At 36.6% G+C, this 25,105-nt stretch overlaps 1 protein-coding gene across 4 annotated transcripts in view; it reads right to left on the reverse strand.

The window, feature by feature from the left end:
- The window catches only part of LOC111873683, a 58,244-nt gene that overhangs the window by 21,477 nt on the left and 11,662 nt on the right, over positions 1-25,105 (reverse strand). For all 4 annotated transcript variants that reach the window (XM_033755157.1, XM_023868609.2, XM_023868610.2 and 1 more), the window contains 7 exons: positions 23,318-23,421; positions 20,281-20,914; positions 19,109-19,346; positions 18,068-18,227; positions 17,564-17,720; positions 16,919-17,011; positions 15,078-15,131 (listed from right to left, as the gene is read on the reverse strand). In XM_033755157.1, coding sequence (XP_033611048.1) covers positions 15,078-15,131; positions 16,919-17,011; positions 17,564-17,720; positions 18,068-18,227; positions 19,109-19,346; positions 20,281-20,914; positions 23,318-23,421 — 1,440 coding nt within the window. The remainder of the gene's footprint in view (positions 1-15,077; positions 15,132-16,918; positions 17,012-17,563; positions 17,721-18,067; positions 18,228-19,108; positions 19,347-20,280; positions 20,915-23,317; positions 23,422-25,105) is intronic.

The following is a 25,105-nucleotide window of genomic DNA, read 5'->3' on the forward strand; positions in this document are numbered from 1 at the left end:
AGAACAATGTCCTTCTTGGAGCTGCGGCTCTAGTGAGCCAGTTCATGAGAGCTCATGTGAAAGCGCTCTAAGACTTCAGAGAAATTCATGGGTTAGATCATGTGAACATTTAAATAAAACTTGAAAACAACTGTCCAATCTACACAGCATTTGGGAGCGATTCATCCAACAACTGCCTTTCTACAAATAACACTTTTAGCAATCTAGCTGCAGAAAGCTTAAGATGTGTGAACGCAGTACAGTCTTGTCATTCATTTGCTATTAAGCAGTGAAGTGAGTGGCTTTTGGCAACTGCTCAGTACAGTACAGTATCTGACATGCGACACAAAACACTGAATACCTACAGTAACATTACCAGTAATGAAACACCCACATCAGTGTTCCCTGTGGAAAGACATAAGAAGTTCTGTGACACACTACAATGCTACTTGGGAACACATGTCCTCCATGTTATATTTCACAAATAGATAAAGCTGAACCTGCTGAAGAGTACCACTCTCTGAAGACATATGGGGAAGTAAAGCCACACGCATTAACCTTGACACCAGAAAGAGGTGTGATCATGCCTCTACCACGCTCTAGCTTCATGCTCCAGCCAGGAAAAGAGCACCAAGTATCCAGTACATGGGAGCCGAGGCTAGGCAGACCCACCCCCCATACATGGTGGCAAAAGGGGAAATCCTGCCGCTATCAGAAATGAATTCCAGTCCATGCTACCTACAACCAGTCACTTCATTCACTAAGAGATGACTTATTGTTGTTTATTTTATAAGTAATTAAAATTTAGTATTATAAAGAAGTCTACTAACTACTAGAAGCAATTACAGAATTACGATGATGTAATATTCATTATCTTACTGTGATAAAAAATTGTTCCGATATGTTTTGGCCTACAGGCGGAAACTTCTGATGCTTCTTTCCCTCATTTCCATGATCATAAATCCCCAATGCTGTAGATTTACCGTTTTTTCTTATAATTGAAGCCACAACAGATGGCTCTCATATAGCAAACAGCTCACATAACACATTTGTACTTCCAGGAGTGTCCAAAAACAGCCACAAAATTTGTTTCTTGGATAGAAGTGGATGGGGTGCAGGGGCTGTCTGATGAATATACAGCTAGGTTTGAATGTCTTACTAATGTAGGGAGGTACCCGTGGGCAATCTGCCAGAAAATTGGTCCGCATCTGTTCCAGATCTCTTTAAATCTGACCAGGGCTGTTTCATTACAAAGGTGGGAGAAATTACTTACTACACAACATTATGTCAGACAATCATAAACAACATATCTATCAGTACTCCCAAAACACCAAAACTACACACCACCACCTTGTCACCTGGAACACCCCTAATCAGAATCAGAGAAGAAAATAACTAGACGCCAACATTTCAAGAGCAATGCCATTTATTGCAGTTGCTTGTACACAGCGCAACTGATGAGATAGATAGATAGATAATCAAGAGAGATATAGAGAGAGGTCCTGACTGGAACAGACTGAATTTAAATCTGTCCGAATAAACAATGAACAAAGGACAAAGTATTCTCATGATATACAGTTCTGATCAGGGCCGTTCCAGTTCACATCTTGGAGAAGGAGTAATTTTTTTTAAAATTCAGTCACATAATTACATACAATATCTTGTAACAAATAACTAAAATTGGCAAGGTCATCCACAAAATACATGTTCATACAATTTTTGATCAACAATACAGCACGTCAGGTTCATATGATAGTTGACCCCAGCAATTCTCAAGAAAAACTTTAATATGGCTGCACTCAATTTCAGACAGAATTCTGAAGCAGGTATTCCAAAATATGTATATATATTCAATTAGCAGGAATGTGGGTACACCATTTAAATATGGAGTTTCTTGAGGAAAAACAGACAGAAAGGAATCCTAATGATGGATCAACACTAAAAACCACCTTACATCAAACCACTTCTGTATTACTCACAAAAATACCTGGCAGTCACACATGAGAATTGCTGGTTTATCTGCTGAAGCCAGATCTGCACAAATGTGAATTCAACAAGGCTCAATTTTAGGCACCTGATGCTAATGTTTCAACCTTACATGACATGAGCAATCCTGTAACTGTGGCCCAGATTCTAGGCCGAAGAACACAGAACAAAAGCAGTTTAGCCAAACTCCAGCTGTTCCAGTTCATGTCTTAATCCTGGAGAATCAACTGACATAATATACTGGCAGTTCGGGCACAGCAGGACACAAGGTGCTACTGACAATGGCACAGACTGTACTGTCTACTTCACAAGTCAACACATTAATTATACTGAGACTGTACTGATGAATATTTAGCTTCATCGGTGTCTGTGTTCAGTTTACTTCTGATAAATGTATTGAAACTGACTGCTCATTCATAATGGCATTATATGAAATTTTTAAAACAATTTATATAATATTTTTAAATGACATAAAAAATATAGGCACATAAGACTGTCACATCACATAACTACAGCCTAGCACATATACAATACATATACTCACTTCATAAAATCTTAACATAAATAAACAACATAATTTTCTGGTCAACCTTACACATGTAAATTACATAAATCTGTAATAATATGTCTGCAATCACTATATAAGTACTTGCACCAAAGAAATATATCCATCAATTTAACTCTTTGCATGCTCATGGGGCTGGTTCTGCTTGGATTGTTATAATCTGATATGGTTGCAGCTTTGAGGCTTGTTGCACATTACGTGAGAGATGACACAACAGTGCACAACATTTCCAATGATTTCATTTCTTTCTCTAGGCATGGAGATCTCCCTTACACTATTCAATTAATATAAAATAGCCTATCAATGTTTGCATAATCTGTAGAGAAAATTCAATTTGTCAACCACCACCCACCCTCAATGAATAGCAGTCTGACAGCCTTCAAGCAAAGCATGACTCCCCATAAAAAGGTTGTAGGTTTTTCAAAAACCCTGTCAGTATCAAGACTATGTATAGCGTCAGATGGTAGAATGAATGATGAATTTGAAAGGATCTGGAAAAGTGGCATCACAGCTTCAGGTGCTTGCCTGGTATTCCCCTAGAAGGCCTGAAGAAAACAATGGAAACCTTCAGCCAGGATAGCCAGTGTCTTGGCCAAGAATCAAACCAAGCACCTCCAAAATACAAGCCTAAGTGTTACCCCCAAACCACCCTGTTTGGTGGCTCCATAAGAAAATTAAATCAATATTTACACAGTTTTGACCAAAGTAGTGTAAGATCTGACAGTTGGATACCTGATTCACTGCTTTTAGGAACACTTTGGTTAATTAATGTAAAAATGTACAATTGGATGGGATCCAATTTACCACTGTAAGAGAGCAGAGCTCTCTAAGGAAATTACATTTCTCAGATGAATCTCATATACTCATGTTAACAGAAATACATTTAACAAAGGTAAATTATAATAGTATGCAATGCAACATGTCTTAATATTATATTTGAGCATCCTGTTGCATTGATGTTATCACTCACTCATTCATCTGTCTTTAATGCAACTTAAAAATGTTCACAATCTCTCTTTAATTTAAAACAACATAAAAATCCCCTCGATTGCTACATATTTCAGCCCTACTTGGCCAGCTTCAGGTAACTGTTCACTTTTTGAAACTGTCGCACCACACTAAATCTTAAGTCACTATATTTCCATGCTGTTGTTTGTTCCACTAAAATGCGTTTGATAAAATTCTCTCTCCATTTCGTGTTACTTTCATTTTGAGGTTTCTATCTTTGTGCTCCCTTCATATTTATGTTCTCATATAAGAAAACATACATACACATAGAAATAGTATATTCATAAAATGATACATCTTTACATTTACAATAAACACATATTATACATTATGGAAATACGGATGCCATAAAACGAAAATAACGCAGAAAGGACTGAGAGTTTTATTCCCAAACAAACACACTGTAGTGTGAGAAATGATATGAAACAGCATGGAAATATATTGACTTAGATTGCAGTGCAACGATTTCAATAAAAGAACAATTGCCTGAAGATGGCCAAGAGGCAGTTAGTAACTGGCTTCTCACCATGGCAACCTGAGTTCAAATCCCAAGGCAGGTCATGTGAAATTTGTGATGGACAAAGTGGCACTGTGGCAGATTTTCTCAAAGTACTTCAGTTTCTCTTGCCAATTCTCAGTCCAGCCCCATATCCATTAATCATCCCATCATTAAAACTATACAGTCTCAATACTGACAGTGTTGCTAAATTGCAAACTTAAAAAAAAAAACAAATGTAAATATGAAAGGGTAAGAATAATGACTTTGTTTTACCAGGGAGCAAAACACAAACCAAGATGTGTGTGGCAGCAGCGCCATATTATTCAGTTTTACTTCTGATCTGAGCCATCTGCTGCAGCACTAGTGCATATGATAAAATGGTTATAGATTCGTGGGATGGTAAATGTCATGGCCTTTTACTAAACTACCCTCGCAAATCTGAACACATACTATAAGCACCCACAGACATCTCAAATTTGGTTCATGAAACTGGCTTCCAGAAATACTCTATGAAACATTTTAAATACACCCAAACACTTACTACTGCACAGTCAGAAACACATTTCTGATGTCCTCTTTACAAAAGGAAATACAAAGATTTATTTCCAGTGCAGTTGATTCATAACTGTCACTCACAGGGCTTCAAAGAAATCCAAGCCTGTGTAAATGAACTGGAATGGACGCAAAGTTTAAAGGCATTACAGGGTAACTAAGTGCTAAAGTGGTGGCAGCATTGGACTGAAATAAACTTAACTGTAAATCTGTTAGTGTGAGGGACCAGAATGGAACAAATTAAATTTAAAGGCATATTAAATACTTTTAATGTCAAAGTAATCCAATATTGTTTACACTGAAGAAAGAAGAAATATATCAAAATTGAAAAAATTACATAATAAAGACCTTCATAATATACAGCCTTTATCTGTTACAGTTATACAATCTGTAAGGAAATGCTGGGTGAGACATGTAGCATGAATGCAGGAAATGACAAATAAACAGTGAGTTCTGGTTATAAAATCCAAAGAGAAGAAACCATTTCAGAGGTCTAAGCACAGATTGTAGGATAAAATAATAATGGATTTTATGAGAAATGATGTGAAGGTGTGGACTGAAGTCAACTGGATTAGGATGGAATCTACTGGTAGCCTTCTGTGAACATGGTATGAATCTTCAGGATCTATAAACATTGGCATTTTCTTGAAGAGGTAAGTAATTATTAACTTTTCAAAGGAAACTGTGTCTCCTCACAGAGAGAGAGAGAGTGTGCGCACACGTACACACAAACAACAACAACAACAACAACAACAACAACAACAACAGCAGGATATTCTTGTCACACTAGAAAGTAGTGTCATTAATATTATCTGGAAAAAACTCAAAACATATACTATAAGTAATCTTGTAGGTCTCACCTTTAGCACCATAGCTAGGATACAATAGAGGGCACTAACCATCAAATGGCCAGCAATATTTACCTAAATCATTTTCATGTAAAGGACAGGTAGGAAAGAAAAGGGAGACAAATGACAATAGGACAGCCAAATAAAAATGACTAGAAACGAATACAGGAGAAACGAGGAAAGGAGATAAAGGTATGAACAGTATAAAGGAAATGAAGGGTACGAGAGAACTTTTAATGTGAAAGACGAAGAATGGGCAAGGAATAACAACAGGAGAAACAAATAAAGGTGTATGTACATATGTGTGAGAGTGCGTGTGTGTGCATCTGTAGGAAAATTTGTGTCATCACATGAATTTCTGCTGATAGAGATGAGGACAGTCTCTGGAATATCACAGTTTTATTCCATACCCATGCATCTGAGATCTAAGAAGACTTCATTTCCACCCCAAGTAGATGAAACACGTCAACCCAGTAGTGTGTGTAAACACTAGACATGAAATCCTACTTTCATCTATCACCCAAATTAGTTACTTATCCATTAATATAAGTATGGCAGGCAAGATAACCTGAAAGACGCAGGGAAAACCTTGATGCATCCAGGAACTGTGAATCTGAAACACACCCAGAAGAAACAGAATAGGATGGAATGAATGTCAAAATTCAGGACAGAGAAGAAATGTAGAAAGATTTATGAAGCATTTTTTACCCAATAAAGTACAAGGGAACCAACTATGCAATGTACAGACACAAAAATTTGTTATTGTGTGACAGTCTTCCGTGGCCTTTAGTCCACAAGCAAACAATACAAACCGAGCTATCACCACTTGTTGGCGAAGTTAGTGCCAACTTTTGCAGATACAGAGTGTTTCGCAGTCAGTGTAACGGATTCCCACGACCGTTAATCTCGATTTTCTAGACCAGTTATAAGACTAGTAAATTACTATTTCTTCACTCCACTTCTGTCATCTTATAAATCCTAAACAATTAACCTAAAACATTCTCCACAACAGAAAAGTGCTGAACTTAAGAAATGGGGCAATTTCACTGGAAAGCAAGCTGAGGGACCCAAGAAATATGAATACTGATGTAAAAGAAGTAGCATGTTTGTGCTATTATTCAGGAAAACTGGGGTGGAGGAGCAAATATTTGATTTTTGTAACATAGTTCTATAATGAATCCACAACTGCATCGGAACAAAACATTACCAATTTATTTTATTCTAACCTTAAACTTTCCAGACTTGGTGCAATATTGGAATAATATGTGACTCGCTACATTCAAACTGCCTTCAACAGAGGAAAACCTCAGAGCCCTGTTTATATGAACATGACATAACCCCATATCCAATTTCATATAGGCCAACTTATTAACTTAAATTTTAAACATATCTTAACCAATTCAACATTAAACCAAAACCTAATTTTCTTACAATGAACTGAGTTCAATACATGACCACCTCTGTAGTGCACTTAGTTCAACATATGCAATTTCAAGGCCGGTTTCATATTTACTTTCATGTAATTTTAAACAGGGTGAGCTCATTTATATGTAAGAAATGAAATTCATTCTCCTTAATAACAGAATGAGTGTAACGAAAGTATACAAAAAGTGTCATTATTCTTGCCTCAGCAATATTGGGAAGTTTCATTAGAAATTAACTATATAACTGTCATATAACATAAAAATATATTCAAACCAATAATTTTATGTTCATATGCAGACCCTGCATTAAAATTCCTAATCACAGAAATCATGGTGTAGAGCAAGAAGCAGCATCAAACATTCACTTCAAATTTGAAACTCATTTTAGCACCAACAGTTTCCCCTACCGTAAAATAACAGAGATACTGCAAATAAAAACAGAAGAATGTCTACTCTGCAAAGAAAATACAGCACTGTACTAGGTAAACATGCAACAGTAACAAAATCTGCTGAACAATGTTTTTCTCAGGACAGAATACTACTGTAAAGCCATCAAGTTCTCTAACAGTATATATATATATTTACAATTGTAGTATCAAATATCAATGAATCAACCATCATCAAACACTTCATTAAAAACTGACGCTCATTTTACAACACATGTACTGTTCCCAACTCAAGTCTCCTTATGACTGTCATTTGACATAATCTTTACATATATATACATATATGTCATTAGCATGTGTAATTCCACCTTGAATAATAACATTGATAAAATATATAACATTGTACACAGACCGGCATCTTCGTAACATTGCTTATACCATCTGTACACTGTGGCCTTACGAAACACATGCTTTTGAAAGCAACAATTAGTCCATCTGATTGGTTCAGGGCTAACATAATTCCAACAAATGGGCTTATACTAACATATAAAAGCCTTCAGTATATATATCAGCGAAATTTGACTTATCAGTGATTTGTTGCATGGTAATTACTACTGAAATTTGAAGTTAAATATATATATGACTAGAACTGTGCGTTGCTATTGTATCTCTCAATTGCATAGCAAAAATTAAAAGGTAAAGTATCATAAAGCAATAATACAAGTAACATTCAACCTGTTTCATGACATACATTATTATAAATACAAAGCAAGTTTCTACGTTTTGTGATCCTCAATATATTTTCACATTACTCGCCAGGTGTCATTACTGAAAGGTTCAATACATTGTACAGCAACTCACTACCCAAGTTCTCTGACTTATCATTACAACTCTGGAAAAACTCTGCTGAATTTCCTCATATACAGAATGTACAAAATACCAAGACCCCTATTTGGACTGCAGTTACATTTTTGGAGAACACTATGATAATTAAAAACACAAAAATTGAAATATCATTTTTCAAAAACAATAATTATATTCCACTAATCCAGTACTGCGGATGTTAATTCTTAACAAATCACAGATAATGGAATTAATTAGTAAGAATATGCAACACTTGAAAAAAATACAATAAAGAACGATAATACAAATAATAGTATTAAAGCACTAACAAGTTGCAACACAGCATTCTCTTATGTCACTAGCAAGTCTCTTTGTCAACCTTTGCACTTGTAGATGAAGAAGGGCAAAGGATACTAGTCAATGACACTTTTTTGAGACAATGGTGTGATACATGATCTCTTGTGCTAAGAATGCAGTAATAAAGCAACAGAAATTGAGCTAATACAAACCAGGGTTCCAGCACACAATTATAGGAACTGAAACAATATTCCATTTATTCGAAACACAAAAACTTATTTTGGATATGAGGTTCTAACAACGGTGACTATGAAGGATACCATCTTCTGGGATGTTATGATACATAGTCTACTAGAAGTTCACTGACGTTCCAGAGAACTGCACTAGCCTCCTTCTTCAGAGTCAAAGAGTAAGTCATGGAAGAAGCCAGCAAGCTGAAATGATCTGTTTTGTCAGCTTCTTGCTTGACTTATTCTTTGACCTTGAAGGAGGCAGTACATTCCTCTGAAATGTTGGTGAACTTCTAAATGGCTGTGAACATCCACCAATTTGGGTGCTATTAAGTTACCATGACAGGTATGAAATGTTAATGGATGAAATTCAAAACAAGTCTTCCTTTTAAGGAACAGAGTGAAGATTAGTGATCATTTTAAGGCATGTACTTAAAAATCTTTGAATCAGTTTATCCAAGTACTGTACACAATTAAACAGAATGCTGACATGTTTAAACACAAATCTTCCTTATTCACAGAACAAGAAATCCATAAAAAATAAATATTTACACATTTACTACATAACTTTCATTGCACAAAGTATCGACTGATAAGAATATTAGTTTAGTAACGAATTTCTCTGGAATAACAAAATCAAATAACAGACCCCAAGTAAAATGCACCTATCTCACCTTGTACAGCAGTATTATTAACTTAGGCCAGACTTAACCCTTTCTCTGCCAATGCACTTGTCAAGCTGAGAAGCCAAGTTCTGCCCTGCCTGATGCAACCTGATCTGCCAGATGCTTACACAATTTCTAATGCAACTAATTCATTATCAGGAACTATGCAGAAAATTAGGTTTTCATGATAATTTTACTTACAATGTGTAGATAAGCGTCTGTTTGACCTACACAAAGCAGCTTGACAATTTTTATGTCACTTTTAACACTACGCTTGCCAGTGAAAGGGTTAAAGCATCTAAAGATAACATTAGTTGACATAAACCATTCTATGATTTCCACTTCACACAAGTTATACTATGTAAATTTAAGTAGGGCGTTTACAGATGCCAATTGCTTACATCATTATAAAATTGATGTCACTGTACTTCCCTGTAACTAAACAGCACCCATTTTGTTCAATGGTTCTGTTCCATTGAAATATTTAATTATTCATTTAGTGATCCATGCATAATATTTGTTCACCTAAAATGAACTGCCATCTACTACATAGTGTCACATTCCAGAAGACTCTTGTCATAGCAAATCCAACTTTCATGTTTGGAACGTGTCCTGTTCAGATAACACTTACAACATGGTTCAAATTATGGTTAGCTCACAGCACAAAGTGCTGATGAAAAATGAAATGAAGGCAACTAATAAATAAATGACACTGAGAAGGGTAGCCACAACTTAAATACTTGAACTTTCCTCACCTCTGCCAGCCAGGGGTAAAATATGCCCTTTGGGCATAATATTATTTCCTTCCACTGATTGGTTCACAACAACAACAGCCAAAAGAGAGGATTGACGCCCAATATGAATCAGAATCACACTCAGTAGCTATGAAAATCAAATATAGACATAGTACTGAGAAGTGAGAACCGCAGAGGTTTTGCAGAAAAATCTGCACAGACTGCAGTTAAGTCCTGAACCCGAGATCTTCTATACAGATGCCTAGAAACTTACTTTACACTGTCATTTTGCCAGAATTCGAGCCTAAGTCAAATCTGAAGTGGGTACTGATATCAGCCTTATGCTCATATATTTTTTTATTTATATTTATATTTATAATAGAGAATCAATAATGCCTTAAAATTATGTCACCATAGCCAGCTCACAATTTGTATTTTCTGCAAAATATTGTTGGTGTGAAGATATCGGTAAGTATAAGGTAGGCGGGACATCCAGCATTCACATGGGATATAAGACATTATTCACAAATACATTAATTGACTGGAAAACCTCAGAAAAAACATCCACTTGGAAGATCCAAACACTGACAGACGATAGCACTGAAATAAATTTTGGAGGAACAGATTGTGAATAGATAAACCAGACTGAAACTGATCAGGATAAAACTTCAATGGCTAGTCTGTGTGGTGAGAGCTTCCTGATGATCTGAATAATTATTAACTGCTGAAAGAAGATCCTCTAGTCTGAAGTTAGTTTCGTGTCATACAGCACCATCCATTTCAACTACAAAAGCAGTAAGACACTAATAATACTGTAACAGAATTCAATAATGGGTCTGCTACTGAAACTTACTTCATAAATAAATATACACATTTCTGAAAATAAAGTTCAAAGCAAAGGGCAGAATCATTTCTTGGTGTTTACCTGAAATAGTTTTATAAGGTTGGTGTTACAGCAATTAGGCTCAAAATGTCTATTACTTGACTGAGTCAAAACTTACAATTTGTAAGTCTGCAGTCACCTGATGCTTGGAAATGAGGTTCATCACAATCCTTCATAAATCATCAAAACAGACAAAATACAAAGCTACAAATACATATAATCACATAATGAATATTAACAGTAATTAAAACCTGGACACATATCTTTCTCCTTTCACAGCAACTGATAGGCCTGGTTTGGAAGTAATGTGTTCCTATATATATATCTTCTCTATCCATGAGCAAAGATATGAACCAAACATTCAAAATATATTTCATGTTTGATTATATAATATGTATACTATGCTACACAAACTCCTGAAAATGTCTACACATCTATTAAAAATTGTCTCCAGTAATATATTTATAACTAATATGATTAGATCCGACAAAATTCATTACAAATACATTTCAGAGTACTCCATACTTTCTCCCACCCCATCATCTTCTACGCATACATGTGTATATAACTACAGGCTATAAAAACCTTGCAGGAACAAAATTAAGTAAATCAGATTCACAGAAAATAAAAAATCTAATAATCAATACCTGAAATGTGCTCATTCTATAAATGTGACATTGTTGCATGCAACAGTTTTCCTAAGACTCTCATGTTCTGGCAGTCTATAATAAACAAAACTCCAAATAAAGCTAAACCTCCCACCTGCAGGTGAACCAGCTGAGCTGTCAACAGAGCTTTCTCTAGACAAGGCATATTCTAAGATGGCTGATGCTTAGAAGATGGTCTTCTGTTGCGTGTAATTAATATACAGAACATCTGTACAAAAGCTACAGCAGTCTTGTGATATGCCAGATGCTGTGTGGGTAGTCAAGAATGGGAAAAAAAAGTACTCTAGCGCAATAATGTGAGAGGATCCGTCTGCATTTTAAAATCCGTTATTGTACCCATCATGATCTTGCAGCAACTCTTATGTTGTGTCCAACATTCGCATATTTCCACAATGACATAAAGTATTGCATGAGTAACAGAAACTTTCTGCAATTCCCATGATGTCGTAGATTTCGCTTCCAAGGCCTACAAATAATAGAATTTATTTCTATAAACTGCTACTTCAAGTTTCACAGGAAATTAAAATTACATATGCCCATATATCCCCACTGCCTTTTACTAATTATCTGTGCATCAAATGTAGTCCATACAGCATTCAGTCAATTACCTCTTTAGTCAACAGTTCATTGAAAAAGTCTAAAATATTGTTTGCAGTGCTTCAAAAGAAACAAGTATACTTTCATGCCACTTTTTGTACCCACACCAGAGTACATTTCCTTCCTGCTTAACAGTTGATATGGCTGCTTGCAGCAGCAGTTATAAGAATGTCACAGCCCTTCTAATGAGCCACTCTGTAAGCTAACGAGGTGGCGTAACATGAAAAATATTCAGTTTTCAACACTCTCTTACTCGCCTTCAGTTCACAGGTCTCTCATATGTTACATCAAGAACATAAATGATTTTGGCTGAGAGAGTGTTTAGTGCAAGTTACATGGCTCTATCATTTAGAAGGATGCATGTAATTACATGCCATACTTGGGCCAGTACCCACTTAAATTACATTTCCCATAACTATATAAAACGTTCCCAATGTGCTTAAGCATCATACCATAAAATAATATGGTACATATGCAGGTAAATCCTTGTTATTTCTAAACTTCAGACACTAGATGGAGGTGGCTGTCAGGTTCTCATTCTAACCACTTTATCTGCAGGGAAAGAGGCCCTAGCAGTCTTCTGATAACATGGCCCAAAGCAGATTTAAAAACATGACATCAAACAGAAAATTTTCTGCTAGGAATTGAACCCCAACCTTCAAGCCCATGGCCAGACATGTTACTGACTGAGCCATCCCGTCTTACATCTTCAACAATAAGATACTGTATATTAATTTACATGGTCAATCACATAATTGTAAATATGAACAGAAATCACGAACTTCGCTTCTGATTCACCTTTCATCTGAAAGTCATTCTTTTTATATTTTAGTCTTAAAAATAGAGTTTTCAAACACTTTTGGGTCATAAATGTATAATACTCACTTCATACATATCAATGACACAATATAGTTTTAATAAGGAATGTTTTAGCATCCTGCAGGACACATAAATGAGATGAACAGAATTCTGTATGCCTGTACTTCAAATGCAGACACATACACACACCTGTTTGTGTAGCAGACACATTCAGATTTTTATAACGTATACAGTTACAAGCCTGTTCCTGTCATGAAACATAATCATTCTGCACATTGGCATCTGTGACAAACTATATCAGGTCACCAGTATACTAAGTTAAATACCTAGTTTCAATTTGTTATCCACTGAAGAATAAAAGACCCAATTACATCAACAGCTATTTTTTTCTTTCAGACATAACACAGAAAAGGACAAATTAATTTGACATTTCAATCTCATTCTGAACAAATAAGTAAGTAATCATTTCTGCCAAAAGAATACACTTCAGGGTGGAGAAACAGAAATAAATTAATACTCCATCATTTCATATCAGTACTTTTGCTCCTGGTTACTTGAATCTCAAAGGGCTATCAGAAACAGGAACAAGGTACCACATTAACTCTATAAACACTCTCTTTGTTCAGCTGTCTATTCCCAGTAGGGGCTTCACGCAGGAATGTGTAAAAAGGTTCTGAGATTTCCACATATGACAAAATGCACAATACTGCATTTCCTGCTGGAAATCCAAAATGTTTTTACTCTGCTATCATCTGATCCAGATTTGTCATTTTTCAGTATGCCCACTTACCAGTCCAAGGGTTGCAAAATTTTTTCAAGCTCTCTGACAATATGAGTATTTTTGGTTTATTTTTATGGTTCAATCAAGAATCCATTTTTGGGATTCAGTGAATAATCCACCTCATTCTAGAAGAGAATTAAGAACATCCCTCTCGCCAGGCACATGGGAAGATCTTACTTGATCATAAAACAACAAAAGTCACAAGAAGTGTACGTGGGAACACGCTCAGAAATACACAGCTAAATAAACATGTAGGGACATTCTGCAAAACATCAACATTCGATTTGCTGCTGAACAAACTCTAGGCCTAGTTACAATTTCTGCCATGGATTATAAAGGGAAGAAAAGTCATGATAACCAAAAAAAAAAATCATTCTAAAGATATTAGGGAACAAACACTGTAAGTCAAAACTTGGTCAAGCAGCACCCAGATTTAAGATGAGTTTCAAACAAGATGGTGAGTACAATATTATGTGCAAGAACATTTCAAGAACTCTCATCAGATACCGCATATAACTGTCTACACATAACTTCAGCTGCAGAACTCTGAAGGTCACTTGAAATCTACAAAGATACTTGTCTTTTCTCAATTTTGGGCCTTCTGGCTCTGGTAACTCAGTACTGCATTATTAAAATTTATGTTTGCCACCAGTTAAATAAATTTCCTAGTTTCAGCAGAAGTGATAAGTGTCAGGCAAAATATCAGCATAAATCAATCAATCAATCAATCACACTGCATAAGTGAGGAATTAAAATTCTTTTTCTTTTCCTTAAATTTCAATGAACATAAAATACAAGAGTAATACAACAGAACACTATCTTTTGGTTTAAGATGGAACTCCCTCCATTTAGTAGCCATGTTAAGTTCAGTTCTGCATATAAATATGCAACTAGAATAAATATAACAGAAAATTTACAGCTATTTAGTGATGATACACATGTACACAAAAATAAAGTTTTCATTTTCGACAGTGTATTCTCAAGAATACTTTCACTTTACGTATCTTTCTGACTTATCATTCTACGTAATTAATAAAAGAAAGAGACACAATTACCAACCTCGAAAAAAAAAATGGCATTTTACAATAAAGCCAAAACCATACAAGAAACATTTGCCACATAAATCAACAGCCTAAATAATAAACTGTCCTCTTCTTCACAGTACAAAAAAAGACATTAAATACCTGATTCTATGATATGAGAGAAGACTAACCTGATTAAGGTAACAGATGTGCTTTTCAGCCTCAGATTAAGATAGCACAGAAAGATAAAAGGATACTGAAATAGTTAGTAAAGAGCTAGTTATATTTTACCTCCAGATCGTTCTTTCTTTGGTGTCTGCTTTTCTTTGTTGCCATGTTTGGAAGCTACAAAAAGAAAAAACAAAGGCAAGAAAACAACATTATTCCTTCAACATGAAATACAGTATCTTTAAGTATGAGGCACTGACATAAAATTTGCAATCTCTGGGCAAACAGGCATTAGCCACTGCCTTCATGTGTAAATTATGGGACTGGTATCAGAGGTATTGAGACAAACAAGTATAAACTGAAGACAATACAGTAGAGGCCAAGACGGACACTGGATTAAGACCAACAAGAAAATATTGCTATCATGCAACAGGAATTTTTTACTTTAAATGTCGATATCATCAACATTTCTACAGATCGAGATTGCATGACCTGGCCATGAGCAACACATAAACTAGCATTCCCAGCCACAGTTTTGTCTGTCAACAGTAGATGTTCCTCTCAATTTTTCTAGACTGACCGGCTTGTCCCACTGGTCCGTGTGATACAACGCCAGGAGGGACCAAAAAGAAATCACAGCTTCCCACAATTCCTCTATTGCTGCATGACATCACTATTGCCACAGATCCACAGAACATCAGGTCACATGTTGTTACTGTGCTGTTCCCTAGCAACAGCTGTTTCTGCTACCTTCACAATCCTGGCTTTCAGTGGACATCCCACAATATGTTACAACCATACTGAAGAAACACAAGTCAGATGGCTAAGATCTGAACCAGGTACTTCAAAATACAAGTCTGCTACTAGTGCTCATTTCTACTATTATTAGCACTGTACAATGTGAGTCACATTACATACTGTTCCTCAGAAAACCTGTTACCATCTATCTTAAGTATTTTTTATTGCTAGTGGGGTGGGACTAAGTCCCTTATACTGCGGCCACTTCTGACCTACTGTACCAGCGAGAGTGATTGTGGAGCAATTGGCGGAATGAAGATTGGCAGAGGAAACCGAAGTACTCAGAGAAAAACCTGCCCCAGCACCACTTTGTCCACCACAAATCCCACTTGACCAGACCCATGATCGAACCCAAGTCGCCATGGTGGAAAGCCAACGACTAACCACTTGAGCTACGGCGTGTCCTTTCTATCTTATGTAACTTACATAACAAAGTAACAATACCAGCAATAAAGTGTTAAAACAAACTTGCTGTCACTGAATGATGCCTGCAATGTAAATAGGTAAATGAAGAAATAAACTGTAAAGTCATCTAGTAAATATTATTACATCTAATTTTCTTCAGACAATGTTAGAAAAGCAAAAGTAAAGCTATCCCTGTACCAGGCCGTGAAGGTCCATAGGGTTGTGAGACGTTGAGGTCCCACATTATCTAGACAATCAGCTTATAGATGGCGGTAAGGTTGTCAGCCTTTTGTGCCAGCCGCGATTTACTNTAAAGTAAAAGTAAAGATCCCTGTACCAGGCCGTGAAGGTCCATAGGTTGTGAGACGTTGAGGTCCCACATTATCTAGACAATCAGCTCATAGATGGCGGTAAAGCTGTCAGCCTTTTGTGCCGGCCGCACTTTACTCACCAGTAAAAGTATTTAATTAATTCCTGGTACTCATTTCTGTTAGAGACTGAGTAAACCCCAGGGCCTAGTGTGGCTGGAAGGATTAGATCAACTGAAAAAATCCAATGACCTTATCGGGACTTGAAATCGTGACCTTCCGGCTTGTAGCATAGCCCCTCAACCAACTACACTACCTCATGCCCCAGACAATGTTAGTAACATTCTTAAACCTTATAATTAAATTAAAAATGCATAGAACAGATATAAACAAGAAGCAGAAATTAAGGAGACGTGTCTTCACCATTTTTTTCAGCCATCAAATCTCACTTACCTGGTAAACTAAAGGGAGCGGAACTAAACGGATCCTCAGCCATGTCTGTGTACGTCATCACAAGGCTCTCGCGGCTTTTCACATTAGAAATACCTACAATAATTATAATAAGTCTGAAAACACGGACATTAAACATAGAACAACGATATAAAGTCTGGGAAATCATTGCCAATAAAATCATTTAGGAGCATAAGTGATGGAAATCTATATAAATTTGATTTGTTTCATTCTGGTCCGTCACACTAACAATATCATGAATAGTTAAACAGTTCCGTCTAGTGTGACTGGTGAAGATTTTTCTTATTTCAATTATTTATGCCCTTACATGTTTCGGTCTTCAGAGGGACACCTTTACATCAATACAGTTAGAAGCCACTATTACAGTACATGTTCTAAACGTTAAAATGTACACATACAATATAAATAATATAAACTTGAGTATAAAATCTAAAACTTTAGAACTACAGCAGCTGTTCCAATACATTCTCTTGCACTGGGAGCAACAGTAGCCAGTTCCTTCCAAATGCATTCTGATGCACCAATATTATCATGAAATTAGTCTATCATTCATTATGTGAAACCATATGCAAGGTGCATAACATCTGTCTCTTACATACAAGCAAGTTAACACACAAAAACACTTACTACTCTGGGAACCTCTTCGTATCTTATCAAATTCTGCTCCAAAAATATGATCCTCTGTCATCTGACTAAAAGGTGTCGAGTCTTCAAAGGGATTCCAGTCAGCAATATCTGCTGACAGTGACCTGCCACCAGCTGTTCCAGCATTGGACAGTTCACCCTGCAACAAAAATACAAACTTCACATAGACAGAATGTTAAGACATGAAAGAGCAACAATACTTAAGATAATTCACATGAACTTTCTTACACTTCAAAGGACCATTACATCTGTCTATGTTTCACAGTAAATTTCATGACAGTATGTTCCTTAAGCAGGGCTGCTCACTTACAAACAGAAGCATAAAATATTTAAATCTGGTCACAACATCTACAATGCCATTTATGTATTACCTTTCAGAACATGAAGCTCAGAAAGGGAAATCTAACTTTAATCTACTGTATGAAGCATGGTAAAAAGTTTTACTGTTGGTATGCATGATGCAATTTACTTGACGTCAGTACTCACATGAGACGCTGACACTCCATGGTGTCTGTGACTATCTGGAATGTTGGCAGCTTTACAACTGTTATTGATCACAGTGTCTGGTGGCGAATTTGAGCCAGAACGAGACTTCACTGAGGCTTCATATGGGGCCAGAAACTGGCTTGTCTCATTAGCAAACACTCTTAAAAAAAAAAAAGGAAGAAACAATGTAAAATGTGCGATCTGAGGTTTTCACAGCAGTGACTATGTAGAATGCCATTTTCTGGGATGTGGCGCCATTTTGATCTTGTGTGAACCGACGTTTCAGAGGGACGTCGGTTCACACAAGATTCACACGGTGCCACATCCCAGAAGACGGCATTCTTCATGTAAAAGTACGCACAATACACCTAACAGGTACATTCAGTAGAATGAATTAACTGAGTCACAAAAGCCATACGTGTAATACTGTGCTGTACTATTTGAAAATGGGGTTAACATTCTAGCAGAAGAGGCTTATCACAAAACAAGAGGAATTACCTTACCAAAGTGACATCAAAATTATTAGGGTCCCCTAGAATATGTGGTTCTTTTAATGATTAATGTTGATGGTAATATAAAAAATATTGCAACTCATAATAATTTAAACACAACAACCTCACAAGCAGGAAAGTGATAACATTTACACTGTGTGATTAGTTGAGTAACAGATTTTAGAGCATCAGTCGGTTATTTTACAGCCACTCCACGTATACAAATGTAAGTTCTGTGAGCGTGGGATTTGTCACTATCATTATGCAATTTCAGGTTACAGCACCAATAAATGTGTGGCAATAACAGATTGTATAAAAGCAAGTTATGTAGTATGCTACAAAAAGCGAGCAGTTTTTGTTTCAATGTACTGTGTCTATTCTGTAAATAGTGACAGGAAAAAAGAAGTTAATCATACAAAAGTCTATATACAAAATGACATCTGGTTGAATTCCCAACAGCTGTTACAATTGTTACACTACTATAACTTAAAAAAGGAAACAAAACTTTTTCAGGCATGCATCTTACTTGAAAGAATAGCCATATGCGTACTTGTTGAATGCAGATGTATCACTCATGTTTCGACGATGTCCCCGAGGTGGGGCCAGAGTAGGAGAGGTGGGAGGAGTCACAGTTGTAATGCACTGGGAGACAGACTCCAACTTGTGAGCACCTGACTTAGAAGTAACCGCAGGAAGATTCAGAGATAGAGGCAGAACAGGGGGAGGACCTTGAGATAATGGGTGGCAATTCTCACCACCCCCATCATCCTGAAACGGATCTGGGAAACCTGAAAGAAATATTACCCCATACTATGTGTTACCTACCAGAGCTGATTCTTTCAATATGCTAATTCTAATTTCTTCTAGTCATTAAAACCATTAACTCTCTTGTGCTACATTTTATAAACAATGAGAAAAACAATGAAGACCTATTCTCAGTACAAGAAAAAATTGTGCTGAAAATGGAGTACATTAATTATATACAGCAGAAAAGCAGACTCTACACATCAGCCAGACCTGCACTTCCCAAAGTGAGGGGCATGTAACCCCGCCCCCCCACCATTTTCCTGGGGAACTTATAATAGGTCAATAAAACAATAACTTATTTTAATCGTAAAAGACTATATTACATTACAAATATACAATTAAACGAAAAGTATTTCATCAATAATATTATGGTTCAACAACACTTTTCTGAAAATACTAAATCACATTAATATCAGTCATGTTTATAGGTTGGGAAGCCTCAGTGTTTTTTTATTCATATAAAGCAAGCCTCAGGGAGTCTGGAAAACAATGGGCCATAATATATCATGCCTCTATGCCTCATTAACTACATCAGAAGGGAAAAGATTATGGCTGAGGATCTTATCATCCTCCTCCTCAACCTTTTGGTCCATGTTTCACTGAAATAAGGTAACGGTTTAGCGAGTTTTTATAAATTTGAATTCTTATACGTGAAATGATATACTGAAAATTGCATAAATATATCCACAATTCTTGTATAATTTATAGTTCTTAAACTAACATTTTTTTTCTCTTACACTAAGATCCTTCTATTCTATTCTTACACTTAGGAGCTTTCCGATTTACATCATCTACAATTCCTACAGTTAAGATTTATTTTTCTTTCAAAAGACATCCAGCATAACTGCTAGTACTAACTTCTTCCAGTACTGCATCTTGTTATCTTCTTGTACTCCTGACTGCTTCTCTCCTTACCTGAAACTGGGAACAAGGCTTCAAGCGATTCCCTGCTGTCCTCAGAGCTCTTAACTGGTGCAGTGGTAATGCTCGCTGTGTGACCTTGCACAGAGACTGCAGCCACATTGGAATGACTCGGAGGAGGACTGCCTGCCAACATGGCATCAAAGTTTACAGTTGCTGATGCAGGTGAAGGGAAGAATGTTTGTACAGGAGTTGCTGGATGTACTGCAGGAGGTTGTGGATGCACAGCAGATGCTGAACTTGACACAGGCTGTGGGGGAGGATGGTGGGAGCCAGAACCAGAAGATGTACCACTTGGGGCTGAATTAACAGGTGCCGGCAAAGCTTCACCTGTTGCTGTAGGTGCACCGTTCACTGGTAGAGGTGACTGAGAAAGGGATGGAAGAGGAAGGGGGGCTGTCTGTCGCCGCGCAGTTCCTGCCGCAGGAACCGGTGAAGAGCCTATGGGAATGGGGATTACACCTCCAACAGGAAGCGGTTGTCCTCCTTTGGGACGCTGTCGTGGAGCAACACTCGTACCCTCTACCACTGGAGCTGCTGTTTGCTTTGTTACTTTCACTGACGTGCGCTTTGCTTCGCTCTCCAACTGAGGACAAGGCAGCTGATCGATTACAGGCACAGATGTTTTCTGCAGTCAAAATAAGAATACCCGCTGTAACAGGTATAGACAAATATTCTTGGATCTAAGTGCTAACTCCAAAACCCAGGAGCAAGGGTAAGAACCCCCCAAAAAATAAAAAATAATTACTTTCGGTCAACAGTTACAGAATAAACATTGCAATCATTTCAATTTTACTCTGTAAACCCTCCTCACTAATTAATACCAAAATTACATCAAATTTTACTTTAAGTAGTACCAGCAATCGCTGTTACTTCAGTGAACACACTATAACTGTTACTTAGCTGAACATTTGCTACATTGTCTCAAGTGGTAACAATGTGGACATGATAGCAACAAAGAACAATTCAACATCCCGTTGCATTGAGGCACTATCGTTATTATTAAAGTACCTGTTCAATAATGCAACAAATTTTTTTTAAATATAAAAGACATCTAAAATATGTTTCTCACTAAAAGTGCCACTTTAATACTTTACAATGTTTTTAAAATCATAAAATGTCATTAAGACACTAAAGTATAACTTGTACACTAAAAATGATCATCAAATTACTAAAATCTCTTTAGTTCTACATGTTTCTTCTCACTTTACAACATTTATATTTTATGATTTTAACAACATCGTAAAGTATTAAAGTTGCACTTTTAGTGAGAAACATATTTTAGATGTATTTTATATTTAAAAAAAAAATTGTTGCATTATTGACGGATGCTTTAAAAATAAGGATAACACCAAGTTGAGAATTCTCTTGTATTCGCAGCAACTGGCCAATGTTTTCTGAATGTGAATTAGAACAATACTGTGTGCTAAGCACTTCTTGTCAGGGTGGCAAAAAGTATCTATTCAGGCACACATCTCAGATATTGAAACTGTGTCTTTTCTGTGCCAAACATTGGAGAGGCGCAGTGTGTGGCTTGCCAGAACCATCATGGAATGCTAGCTATGGATAACTTCAGACGCAAACCCACAATTATAGTCTGCAGCACAAAGTTGCAGAGAAAAGTTGTAGCTAGCTACACATTATTTGCTATGATTAAAATGACATAAAAATTCCTTCTTTTATACAAGATTTTTCCACACATGTGATATTAACTGTAGAGATGATACTGATATTTTCTCATTATGCTGAAATTCTCTTTCTATGTCATTATTATGGTTTCACTGTAGATTCTACTTTCCAATCCTGTAACAATCTGAATCACTATCTGACAATGACACATTCTCAGTGATGTTTCAGGCAATTTAGAACATATTTCTTGGAAGGAGATCTCTATGTAAAGACTTGGGCAGTAAATTACATTAGTACTCAGTGTGTTACAATTTTCATATGTGGATACAGAGAATCATAAAATTATTTCAGAAAATACTAAGCATGGTACCTTGGTTATCTGCCACCAAGGTTACAAATTATTCCAGCTACAAACAAGAGTGGAAAGGTATATTATTAAGAAAGCAGTCTTCTGGGATTTGGCACCGTGTATATGTNATTATTGTTTTGCCTACTTAGCTTCCACAAAACTTCAACATAAAGATTAGAGCCATCTGAGATGTGATGCCACAGTTCGGCCAATAGGTACACAACCCAGATGACAGTGATCTTCACATTCGCTACTGTGAGAACCTCAAATCCCGCAAGTTCAATGTCATTCTCCTTCCCTTCTGGCCTTTATGTTCATCTGCTACAAATATAAGTTTGTCTGTATCTGACATAATCAAGAACAAAGACACTACGCTGCATGAAGTCATAAATTCTGCCACTGACAAACCTAGTAAACACTAACAATAATACACCATGTACAAGCAGAAATTATTTAATCCAAACACTTTACTTAGTTTTATACATTAAAAATATGGACAAACACAACATTCACATACAGGTATGCTCTTCCTGTAAAAAAAAAACACATCTACAAACCAACGTTTGTTTTGACTCAACTTAAATTTCCTTCAGCCTTACCCTTACCAATTCTTTTTGTTGTAAGGGATCAAAAAGGGCACACCGTAGCTCAAGCGGTTAGTGGCTGGCTTCCCACCGTGGCGGCCTGGTTTCAATCCCGGATCTGGTTAAGTGGGATTTGTGGTGGACAAAGTGGTGCTGGGGCAGGTTTTCTCCAAGTACTTCAGTTTCCCCTGCCAATCTTCATTCCACCAAATTCTCCCATCATCATCATCCAGGGCAAGTACAACAGGCCAATCAGTGGCCGTCGTGCCGAGTGGACCCAGTTGGACTCCACCCCCCACTAGCGAATAAATTTAAGGGATCCCAAAATTTTTTTACATTTAAATTCGCCCAAAGTTTGTTCCACTCTTTCATATCTTACATATTTTACACAGAAATACTTCAAATAACCATAGAGAATCCTCACGATAATGATGATGTACATTCTGCAGTAAAGTATAAGGGAACTTACATGCAAATTCTGAACAGGGCAATCTTTGCCAAGAAGGGAAAAGGCTACAAAAGAGACCTGGAAAATATCAGGACGCTTATCTTGATCTGGCTCCAACATATATCCTGTGAACATACAAGACGAAATGTCACTTTACTGTAACATCTGTAGTTCATCATCTGTAGTAAGTCAAGAAAAAAAACATACTATTCATTCTGACATGCTAGCAGTGTTAATGTGCTGCCTTAGAGAAAATCATGAGATTACTATTAGTGGTTCAAAATATTAGTATATTCAATGAAATAATTAATAGGTATAACAAAAAACTCAAATAAGATATATCAAGCAAGATTAAACTCTAAAGCTCAGAAGTTCTATGTCATATTTTTTTTCAGAAAATTCAGTCTTCTTGATGCACATACAAGATTTCCTGTCCAAGTGCAACTTTTAAGGCGCTATCTTCAGAAAGTGAAAGACAAAGTTGCTCTCGTCCGTGACATTCTTTAAGTCATACGTGTCCCCTGGGTAGTGCAAAATGAGCAACAAACCTGGCAATGCTTCCCAAGCTCTCTATTGGGAAGCAAAAAGTAAAATGGGTTAAACGATCCCAAATGCAGCCATTGGAAACCAACCAACCAACCAACCATCTTCACCCTTTGCAAAAAATGAGGACTGCTTTTTATCTTGTGTGCAATATGGAATGGAAATATCTGTGATTTGATAAACTGATTCCCTTAAAGTACATCAAAGGTCAAATATATCACTAGAAATGACAATCAGAACACATATGTATTACGTATTACATGCTTTCTACTCTATGGAATCCAGATACCTCATGCACTATTAGGTGGAAAGTATCTCAGAATAGTACATCAAGATTAACCACCATAATCACAAAAGCAACTTTGCTTGAGATACACTAAATTAAAAGTTTCCAGGCTGTTACATGGGGACAGGTAAGCCTATTTCATGGGCCCCCAAGTGTATCATCCCCTAACTTTATTTTTTCGGAGTACACGGGAAGTGTAGTTTATTGGGCCGCTGAACAAGTAAATAATGCTGAAACAAGAATACATTCAATTACAGTGGCACCGAAACACCCGAATATGTTTTATCGCTTCAGTATCTGCCACAGTACATGAAGTGCATTTCAGAAACTTTACCAAAGCAAATTATAAGAATGTGCTACCATTTGCATTTTTTCATTCAATTACATATCATGGTTATGAAAATATAACAACACCTACACAGAGTATATTCTGTGGATGTTCTTTCCAATTATAACTGTGTTCAGATATTACACACAGAGTGCCTACTTCAAATATAAAATACTTGAATCATACACAGGTAACCGATATCAAAATAACAGTATCTACAACTTCCACCAATAAGCTAGATATAGCTACATAGTGCAGTAGACAGAATCCATAAAAACTGCATAAAGTACAAGGCTGAAACTGTAAAATAAGTTCACAGATTCTCAAAAACCTGCACTCAAGCCATAGAGGTCACTGGTAACCTCTGTAGAAATGTCCACGAGAACTCAGACAGTAATATGCTTTATGCAAGATTTGAGGTTTTCGCAGTGCAGAAAGCCGTCTTCTGTTATGTGGCGCCATGCAGATAATGTATTAACCAATGTTTTTGAGGAACATATTGCATCCATCTCCAGGGTAGAAGAAAAAGAAAATCAGCGAGCAGGTGCTGAGAGACTAATGTCAGACATTGGTCTGTCATCACCTGCTTACACTGGTTCTTCTACCATGAAGATGGAGGCGATACATTCCTCTGAAACGTTGGTTAACACAA

The sequence above is a fragment of the Cryptotermes secundus genome, unplaced genomic scaffold, assembly GCF_002891405.2.
Source record: "Cryptotermes secundus unplaced genomic scaffold, Csec_1.0 scaffold1651, whole genome shotgun sequence".
In the NCBI taxonomy this organism is placed as follows: Eukaryota; Metazoa; Arthropoda; class Insecta; order Blattodea; family Kalotermitidae; genus Cryptotermes; species Cryptotermes secundus.